Source organism: Carettochelys insculpta, chromosome 10 (assembly GCF_033958435.1).
Source record: "Carettochelys insculpta isolate YL-2023 chromosome 10, ASM3395843v1, whole genome shotgun sequence".
Taxonomy (NCBI): domain Eukaryota; kingdom Metazoa; phylum Chordata; order Testudines; family Carettochelyidae; genus Carettochelys; species Carettochelys insculpta.
In genome coordinates this window covers 9614300-9624937 of record NC_134146.1, presented here as the reverse complement: position 1 = coordinate 9624937, position 10638 = coordinate 9614300, and the positions used below count along the sequence as shown (strand labels likewise).

At 43.3% G+C, this 10638-nt stretch overlaps 1 protein-coding gene across 1 annotated transcript; it reads left to right on the top strand.

Annotated features, from left to right (window-relative positions):
* Positions 1-1960: 1960 nt before the first annotated feature.
* DUSP28 (dual specificity phosphatase 28) lies at positions 1961-7829 on the top strand. The gene is made up of 2 exons (XM_075004440.1): positions 1961-2456; positions 7680-7829. Exons 1-2 carry the CDS (start codon positions 2109-2111, stop codon positions 7809-7811), a joined length of 480 nt encoding a protein of 159 aa, XP_074860541.1. The 5' UTR covers positions 1961-2108; the 3' UTR covers positions 7812-7829.
* Positions 7830-10638: the final 2809 nt, after the last annotated feature.

Below are 10638 nucleotides of genomic sequence, written 5' to 3'. Positions count from 1 at the left end.
GCCCGGCCAGGCCACGCCCCGCCCGACTCGGCCCAGCGCCGCGCCGCAGGGTCTACCACTGCGGGGACGGATAGCGCAGCTCGCGGCGCGTCCCGCGTGGAGGGCAACCCGGCCGCCGCCGGCTCCAGCCCACGCGGCCTGACATACGCCCCGCCCCCCGCCCCGCCAGCCGACATGTACTGTGCCAGAGTCCGGGTTTCCATGGAGACCCAAGTGTGTGTTTGTGAAACGGGGCGCGCCCTCGCTCGCCATTGGCCTGCTCCCGTCGTGGGTGGCCGGCAAGGCCCGCCCGCACCGCCGCCAACCCCGCCCATTGCTGGGCTTTCTGGGCGGGGCAGCCTGGTGCCCCGGGGACCGACCGCCCCATCAGTGCCCCTGTGCTGTGCACTCCCCCTCTGACCCTCCCAGCCAGGCTCCTCTGCTGCTCCCCAGGACTGTGCCCACTTCTGCACCCGCCCTGCCCCCCTTCCCTCTTGAGTCCCTCCCAGCCATGTCCCTCTGCCATTTCCGCCTTCTGATCTTCCCTGGCCCTCTCCTGAGACCTCCCCCCGCCACATTCCCTTCTCCAGACCTCCAGGCCTTCTTCTCTCCTTACCCGCCCCCTCTTCCTGCACCCACTGGCAGCCCCAGGCTTGCAGTGTGCCTGGGCTTGCCCTGCTGCCCTGTCACTGTACACGCCTTCTACCTCATCGCTGGCTGGAGCTGTGGCCTTGGGAAAAGAGTTCCCCAAAGCTTTTCCCTGCAACACGTGTCCTCATACGGCGCCATTGCAGCAGAGGGCACGGTATGGGCAAACCTGCTGTGTGCTGCTGTAACAGACCTGGGTGAGGCACCAGGCTCTCCCGCCCATGGAGCAGTTTGTGTTTACATGGAGACTGGGGCTTGACTCATCTCCTTGCTAGAGCACATTCAAACTTAACAAATCTTACTAAACCTCTGGCTGCCAGAAGCTGGGGCTGGACAACAGTGGAAGGGATCACATGATAGATTCCTCTGTTCTGCCATTCCGTCTGAAGCTTCTGGCATGGCCATGGTCAGAAAACAGCATATTCATGGAGGGGCTTTGAAGAAAGGATTCAATGAGGCATATGGGCAGGGAAGCAGAGGCAAGAAAAAGCAGGCCCTGGGGAGAGGGAAGTTTGCCTCCGGTTCCTGCTCCCCTCACCCTTGAAATGGCCAAAATTAGAGCTTGGGGGAAGACTGAGTTTAGAAGAGAAGTTTTATTTATCACACTTGTAATGGAATGGACAAATTTAATTATGGCACAAAGCCACTCACTGAAGCAATATTGAACAGCTATGATTTTATTATTTTAACTTTACAGCCAACCTCCCAACAACATTTTCTATTCCCTGGCTCATTCCCAACATCCCTCTCACGCTGGCTTAGCAGTACCATCTGTGGAACACTTAGGGTAGGTCTATGCTAGTATATTAGGGCAAATTTATTAAGATTAATTTTTGACCAAGTCCCTGCACCTTTCAACCCATCACCTTTCACAATAATATATAATGTCTTACAGTTCTACAGTATCTTTCAATATATCTTGTCTTTGGTCACTTTTATTTACAAAAATGCAGAATTATTGCCAATTTTCATCCACAAACATTCTGCACACGGCAGAATGTTGTGCTGAGCGAAATGGGTGTGCCGGTTTTTATTAACAGTAGCATTTTGCAAAACACTCCCAGTTCCCAAAAGCAATCTACTGCTCCAGACTTGCTGCAATGTATTCTCGTAGTTCAGTGCTGAGAGCTACAAAATCGGTGCAGAAATCGGTGCTATTCAAATTTCTAAGCTGTTCTACAACTGCTTTGTGGGCTCTGATGTGGTTTAATTTCTCAACCCTTTCTATTACACCATAGAGGCACTAGGGCCTGACGGAATCCTTTAGCTCTGGTACAGTAAGTGTAGAGTAAATATAGCACAGCACAGATGGCTAAAGAACAGGACACCAGACACAAGCCAAAGCACTGCTGGAAACAAACTGAGCTTTCAATTAACCAGGGTTTACACATCATTTTGTGTTCAGCCACAGTCTTTAATGCTTCTCATGGAAAGAAGCCTGTGAGAGCGTCAGAGGGCAGTGGTGACATGCTTTGTTGCTAATGTTACAGCTCTGTAAGATCACCGACTCTTTGCTAATCAGTAATTCTAGGTCAGCCTGCAACAAGGAACTCCTCACTCAAGAGGGCGTTACATTCTGTATTAATGTCTCCAGGCAGCAGCCATTCCCAGGCCTTCTCCACGTCCAAGGCCTACGCGTTCCTGTTTTTGACGACGCTTTGGAAGACTTATATAGGTATTTTGAACAATGCAGCAACGCCATAGAGGACACAGTACAAAGTGGTGGAAAATGCTTAGTTTACTGTAAAAATGGTCACAGCAGATCTGCAACAATCTGTACTGCCTATCTGATGAGACACCAAAAGCTCTCTCTCCAGGATGCCTTTGAGGTACTGTACTCATTCTCAAAAGCTATACTTCTAGCTCTGATGTTTGATAAGAAATTCATTTCAAGTCTTGTTATGAATAATGAGCCGATTCCTAAGGCCACCAGACACAGACAGTACAGGATACAGCCGTTGTATATTAAAAAAAGAAAAAAAAAACCACCTGGAGATAAAATTATGTAAATTGCTTTATAGAACTTGAAAACCAATGAGTGGCATTACTGATAATACCGACAAAATCTGGTGTAGTTTTATAGTTGCATTTTAGTGTCCTTAATCCGTTTTACTGCATGTTAAAACAGGACAAATCAATGTTTTTTAGCTTTTCCAATTTTGTTCAAAAATTGTCTGAATATTTTCAAATTTATTCACTTGTAATCCTGAGGATATTACTGGACTGTCGCTTGTAAGCAGTTTAAGAATTTTCAGCATTCCAGATGTGAGCTGTTACAACTGGATACGACCCCTTGCTAAGTTTTTGGTCTCTGATTGGACAAGGAGAGCTCTTAAAATATGGTTTCCGGGACAAATAAAATTACAAAGCCTTAACAAGGGGGCAGGACTACACAAGAACGCCAGAGCTATAAAAAGCCTGCTACTAAGTGACCAATGGTGCTAGCAAGCAAGAGCAGCTAACAGGGGAGTTTGGGAAGGAATTTAAACGGGGCATTTGGTGGAGGCTAAATATACTTGTCATTCTTTAATTTTCTTTGAACTAAAACCAAAACCACCTGATTAAAAAATAAAAAAGCTATAAACCTTATTCACTCTAGGAATAAAAGTTGAATACAGGCAAAATCCTAGCATCAGAGTGGGGACCCATCCAGTTTATTGCACCCAATGGAGCATATATGATTACCTGCCTTATGAGCAGGTGGCATATCTGTGTATTCAATGCAAGAAGCTCCTGTCCCTGAAAGAAGAGCATCTTGCCAAAAGTTCAAAAGGTAATCACAAAATGTCTTTAAGTATCTCGGAAGCAGAAAGCCTGCTAAGCACCCAGTGGGGCCACTGGATGATTGAAATGCTAAAGCAGTACTCAGAAACAATAAGGTCATTGTGGTCTTCACAGCTGAGGATGTTAGGGAGAATGCCAAATCTGAGGCATTCTTTTAAGGTGACAAATCTGAGGAATTGTCTCAGATTGAGGTATCTTTAGAGGAGGTTTTGGAACAACTTGACAAACTAAATAATAACAAGTCACCAGGACCAGAAGGCATTTACCCAAGAGTTCTAAAAGAACTCAAATGTGAAATTGCAGAACTACTGTGGTTTGTAATCTAGCCTTTAAATCATCTTCTGTTCTAAATGACTGAAAGACAGCTAATGTGATGCCAATCTTCAAAAGGGCTCTAGAGATGATCCTGACAATCATAGACCAGCAAGTCTAACTTCAGTGCTAAGCAACTTGGTTGAAACTATAGTAAAGAACAGAATTGTCAGACAGATGAACATAATTTGTTGCAGAAAGGTCAGGACGGTTTCTGTCTCATTAATCTACTAGAATTCTTTGTGAGCGTCCACAAGCATGTGAGCAAGGGAGATCCAGTGGATATAGGGTGCTTAGATTTCCAGAAAGCCTTTGGCAAAAGTTCCTTCACCAAGGACTCTTAAGCAGAGTAAGCTGTCATGGAGTAAAAGAGAAAGTCCTCTCATGGATATCGTGATAACTGGTTAAAAAGATAGTAAAGAAAGGGTAAGAATAAATGGTAGGTTTTCAGAAGGAGAGAGGTAGCTAGTGATGTCGTAGGGGGTCTGTACCAATCCAATTCAACATATTCATAAATGGATGAAAGGGTTGGTAAAATTTTCAAATGATACAAAAATGCTCAAGATAATTAAGTCCAAAGCAGACTGTGAAGACCTTCAAAATGACCTTTAAAAATTAGGTGACTGGGTAACAAAGTGGCAGATGAATTTTAATGTTGATAAATGCAAAGTAATGCACATTGGAAAATAATCCCAACTACAGTTATGTCTACACTAGCAACCCCTTTCAAAAGGGGGATGCTAATGAGACACACCAGGATATGCTAATGAGGTGTTGCAATGAATAGCATAATTAGCACCATTTCAAATGATTCATAACATTTGTATTTGGTTATAGGAATCAGGGAATTTCGACATCTGTAGGGACCTTTTGAAAAGGACCCCATGTAGATGAGCCGCATGTGATTGAAAGTGGCACTTTTGAAGTGCCGCGGCCGCCATTATGTTAATGAGGCACTGTATATTCATTGCAGTGCCTCATAAGCATATCCTGATGTCTCATTAGCATCCCCCTTTCGAAAGGGGGGTACTAGTGTAGACATAGCCTATATGTATAAAATGATGGGAACTAACCTAGCAATTACCACTCAAGAGAGATCTTGGAGTCCCTGTGGATAGTTCTCTAAAAACATCCACTTAATGTACAGCAACAGTCAAAACAAATAGAATGTTATGAATCATTTGAAAATATCTTTGTCCCACGAAAGGTATCATTTAATACATTATTTTGTTAGTCTTTAAAGTGCTACTGGACTGCTTTTTTGTTTTGATAAAACCATAGTACACCCACATCTTGAATACTGTGTATAGATGTGGTTGCCCCATCTAAAAAAAGGTGCACTGGCACTGGAAAAAAATCACATTAGGGGTTTGGAATGTCTGCCATGTGAGGAGAGTTTAAAGAGATTGGGACTTTTCATCTAAGAAAGAAGAGGAGACGAAGGGGAGATATGATAGAGGTCTATTAAATCATGACTGGCATGGAGAAAGTAAATAAGAGAAAGTTATTTACTTGTTCCCATAACACAAGATCTAGGGTCACCAAATGAAATTTATAGGAAGCAGGTTTCAAACCAACAAAAGTAAGTATTTCTTCACACAAAGCACAGTCAAGCTGTGGAACTCCTTGCCAGAGGATGTTGTGAAGACCAGGACTTTACAAGTGTTCAAAAAAGAACTAGGTAAATACATGGGGAATAGGAGTCATAGGGGACCACAAGCTAAATATGAATCAACAGTGTGAAACTGTTGCAAAAAAAAAAAAAAAAAAAAAATCAAATATTTTGGGATGCATTAATGGGAGTGTTGTACGCAAGATACAGGAAGCACTTCTACTCTATTCTGTGCTGATTAGGCCTCAGTCAGAGTACTGTGTTCAATCCAGGAAGGAAGGACTTGGAGAAGGTGCAGGGAAGAGCAACCAAAATGGTTAAAGGTCTAGAAAATGTGACCAATGAGGAAGGATTGAAAGAACTGGGTTTGTTTAGAAAAAAGAAGACTTAGAGTGGACATGATAACAACTTTTAAGTACTTAAAAGGCTGTTACAAGGAAGAGGAAGAAAAAAATATTCTCTTTAACCACTCATGATACGACAAGAAGAAATGGGATTAAATTGCAGCACAGGAGATTGGGATTGGACAGTAGGGAAAGCTTCGTAAGTATCTTGGTGGTTAAGCACTGGAATAACTTGCCATGGGAGGTTGTGGAATCTCCATCACTAGAGATTTTTAAGAGCAATATCTGTCTAGAAGTTGGTCTAGAAGTTGCTTGGTCCCACCAGCAGTGAAGAGCTGATAGAGGAGGTATCTGAGCCATTAGTTATCATCTTTGGAAAATCATGGGAGACAGGAGAGATTCAAGAAGACTGGAAAAAGACAAATATAGTGCCCATCTATAAAAAGGGGAATAAGAACAACACAGGAAACTACAGACTGGTCAGTTTAACTTCTGTGCCAGGAAAGATAATGGAACAAGTAATTAAGGAAATCATCTGCAAACACTTGGAAGGTGATAAACTGATAGGGAACAGCCAGCATGGATTTGCAAAGAACAAATCATGTCAAACCAATCTGATAGCTTTCTTTGATAGGATAACAAGCCTTGTGGATAAGGGAGAAGGGTGGATGTGGTATATCTAGATTTTAGTAAGGCATTTGATATAGTCTCCTATGATATTCTTATCAATAAACTAGGCAAATATAACTTAGATGGGGCTAGTATAAGGTGGGTGCAAAACTGGCTGGATAACCATACTCAGAGAGTAGTTATTAATGGTTCTCAATCCTGCTGGAAAGGTATAACAAGTGGAGTTCCGCAAGGCTCTGTATTGGGTCCAGGTCTGTTTAATATCTTCATCAACGATTTAGATATTGGCATAGGCAGTATGCTGATTAAGTTCACAGATGATACCAAGCTGGGAGGGGTTGCAACTGCTTTGGAGGATAGGGTCAAAATTCAAAATGATCTGGACAAATTGGAGAAATGGTCTAAAGTAAACAGGATGAAATTTAATAAATACAAATGCAAAGTGCTCCACTTGGGAAGGAACAATCAGTTTCACACATACAGAATGGGAAGCGACCGTCTAGGAAGGAGTATGGCAGACAAGGATCTAGGGGTTGTAGTGGACCACAAGTTAAATATGAGTCAACAGTGTGATGCTGTTGCAAAAAAAACAAACATAATTCTGGGATGCATTAACAGGTGTGTTGTGAACAAGACATGAGAAGTCATTCTTCTGCTCTACTCTGCGCTGGTTAGGCCTCAGTTGGAGTATTGTGTCCAGTTCTGGGCACTGCAGTTCAAGAAAGATGTGGAGAAATTGGAAGGAGGCCAGAAAAGAGTAACAAGAATGATCAAAGGTCTAGAGTACATGACCTATGAAGAAAGGCTGAAAGAATTGGGTTTGTTTAGCTTGGAAAAAAGAAGATTAAGGGGGGACATGATAGTGGTTTTCAAGTATCTAAAAGGGTATCATAAGGAGGAGGGAGAAAACTTGTTCTTCTTTGCCTCTGAGGATAGAACAAGAAGCAATGAGCTTAAACTGCAGCAAGGGCGGTTTAGGCTGGACATTAGGAAAAAGTACCTGTCAGGGTGGTCAAACACTGGAATAAATTGCATAAGGAGGTTGTGGAATCTCCATATCTGGAGATGTTTAAGAACAGGTTAGATAAATGTCTATCAGGGATGGTCTAGACAGTACTTGGTCCTGCCACGAGGGCAGGGGGCTGGACTTGATGACCTCTCAGGTTCCCTTTCAGTCCTAGCATTCTATGGTTCTATGATTCTAAGAGGACTAGAATGATGACTTCTTGAGATTCCTTCCAGAGATTTCACAATGACTCCCACAGAGAAATATCAAAATCAACTTTCTCAAAGATCTAGAGTGAAAAATTATCTTGCCTGATTTCCTGCACAATTTCTATCAAACATGCAATGTGTATTACTTTTTCTAGATTGTGAAGACAGCCCGACCAGGAGTAGAGCCCAATACAGGATTCTGGTCACAGCTGCAGAGATATGAAGAACATCTACAGATGCAGCATCTGTTGGGTCATTCTTCTGAAAAAATGATTTCTTCAAAATAAATATAATTCTGATTAAAATTTTCCTTTTTCAAAGTTACAAACACAATTGCTTCTGAAAGGCTTATCCATTTGCAAAACCAAGACGATACAGCATCCAGCCTTCTCAATGTATTTGTATGACATTCAGATTCTGCAGACTAAGCAGATATTTTTTCAGAAGCTCTATCCTTTATGGGTGCAAAGATAATCCCTCAAATATGAACTGTTACCAACGCAGCATTATTTTTCCTGACCCTTTAAACTATCCACATTGGCATAAGTTGTGAATGTCCTTATTCTCCATTCAGCTCACTGGGGTGCTAACTTTAAAGCCTAATGAAGTATTTAACAGGCGATCATTTTGGCAAATGGTATGGTATGGGGTAGGAGAGCAGCACCACAGGTGGCAGAAATTGCTGCAAGGGAGAAGGTATGGAGGGAAACAAGGAAGAGAAACAAACAGGGAAAAGGAACAAATATAAAGGATGGGGTAAGAAGAAAAAAAGGAAAAAAACCTGTGGCCCAGTCCTAATGGTGAGCATGTTTGAGTTATGCTAAATATGACAGTAGGTTGCTTAACAAATAACTCTGCATTACTCTATACAGGCTGTATCCTAGTCTTGATCTTGCTACAAAGCTCCCAATAACCTAAGTGGCATAGAACAGTATATAGTTTGACTCTGTTACCCCGCACCCTAATCTTGGGCAATAGATAGGCGTGCAATTTGTCCTCCACACAAAATAAGTTTAACAGTACACACTTCTTCATGAGTAGATCTAGAACTAGCACAGAGGGGTACTGCAAACTGAGATACAGCTGGTTTATCTGAGTTTTCCCAAACTGAAATATTCATCACAATAGAAAAACAATTAAAAGACACAAAGGAGAAGGAACTGCCATTGTAATATTCTTTTATCATCAATTATTAAGTCATATGAGACTTAACAGTCCACAAACTGCCTTTTTGCAGACTAGGTCACCAGTTTATAAAACCACACTCATATAAAACATTGTTTTTGCTAAGAGCCCTGATATAATTTCCTAGGAAATATGTTATCTGGGCACCTTGGACACAGATAGAATTTACAACTACAGCTATATTTAAATTTACTCATGTGGTTCAAAATCAGAAAGTAAAGGATTATTTTGTTGAACTATTTTAATACTTCTGAAATTTAAAAAAATAATTATGAAAGCTGGAAAATTGTCAGATTGAAATTTCATTTGGCATTGCTCGGCAAACCAATATAATTTTTCACAAAGGTTAACTAATACTTCAGTGAATAAATGCTTAGACCAGTGGTTCCCAAAATTTTCAGCATCTCGCCTCCACCCTTCTGATTTTTGAGAAATCCTCACGCCCCGCCAGCTCTTCTTTACCATCATGCAACCCCCCCTTTTAACAAAAAATTCAATTTGTAATTTAAAATAAACACAAAAACTGGATATAAAAATGTTATTTGAAACTAAAAATAAATACAAATATTTTTTCTTGGCCCCTTGTGGGTGCCTGGTGTAGCCCCAGTTGGCCAACTGCCTGAGCCCCATGCCAGCCACTAGAGCTGTCTGCGCCAGCTGCCTGCCCTCCTGAGCCCTGTGCTGCTAGAGCCACCTTTCAGAGTTGACCGAGCCCCACGCTGGCAGGGCCAGCCATCCGCCCGCCAGCCTAAGCCACCCAAGCCCTGCAATGCCAGGGCCAGACGCCCAAGCCCCACAAGTCAGCCACCTGAGCCCCACGAGCCCCTCTACCCAACCACTCCCCTCCCCCAAAGCCAGGCACCCCCAGGCCCCCACTCTCACTCCATCCCCCTCCCCCAAGTCAGACATCCCCAGCCCTCATCTAACCCCATTTGTCTCCTCTTCCCTCTCCCCTCCCCAACCCACATTCACTCCCCTTTGCAGAAGGCAACTAGCTCCATGTCAGTCTTCGCTGGCTGCCTGCTTTTTAAAGCGGCTGTGCCAGGTCACCCATGTAAAATGGCAGGAGCTGAGAGCTGGAAGCAAAGGCTGGATTTTTCTTCTGGTGGGAGAATGACGGGGGGGGGGGTCTGGGTCACCTTGGGCCCCCCCTGAAATTTCTTCATGCCCCCACAGGGGGGTACACACCCCAGTTTGGGAAACCATGGCTTATAAAATACAAAGGGTATTTCCAGCAGCAAAGTAACTTGAGATTAAAATGACCGAAAGCTACAGCCACAAAATTAAGTGTAGAACAGCGTCCCTGTGGGATAGTTTCAGTGAGATGATTCACATACAGCGAGGTTTTTCAGATTTCAAATCTAGTATAAAGGGATTTTTTAATCCACAAAACAGTAAGTAAAAAAAGGAATCAATGATTTAGGAATAAAGCATCAGACAGTGCGGCCAATCACAGGCTATGGGTGTGGGTCAGTGCCTTCTTATTTCCCAACTAGGCTCACAGACACTGTGTCTACACTAGCACCCCCCTTTCGAAAGAGGGATGCTAATGAGACACATCAGGATATGCTAATGAGGTGCTGCAATGAATATGCAAAAGGACCCTGCAGACATCAAAACCTCCTTAATCCTTATTCCTTATTCAACAACTGTGGGGTCCTTTTGAAAAGGACCCTGTGTAGACGAGGCACATGCGATCGAAAGCAGCACTTTGAGTGTGCCACGGCCGCCATTGTCCTAGTGTAGATGTAGCTAGAGAGTGCAGCCCAGCAGCCAGTTGGAGGCAGCTGCAGCTCATTAAGGACCAGCCTGCAGGAAAGGACCAATTAGACACCTACTGCCAGCTATGGTCTTCTAGCTCACTATAAAAGACTTCCCCCTCCAGGCAGAAGTGGGGGAAGGAGTTGAGTGGTGTGCAAGGAAGAGAAG

What these genes read in the sequence shown, in the direction of transcription:
- DUSP28 (XM_075004440.1), top strand. Translation starts at nt 2,109, where the DNA reads ATGTTACAGCTCTGTAAGATCACCGACTCTTTGCTAATCAGTAATTCT. An exon ending in CTCTCCAGGATGCCTTTGAG is followed by an intron (nt 2,457 to 7,679) that starts GTACTGTACTCA and finishes TACTTTTTCTAG; the next exon opens with ATTGTGAAGACAGCCCGACC.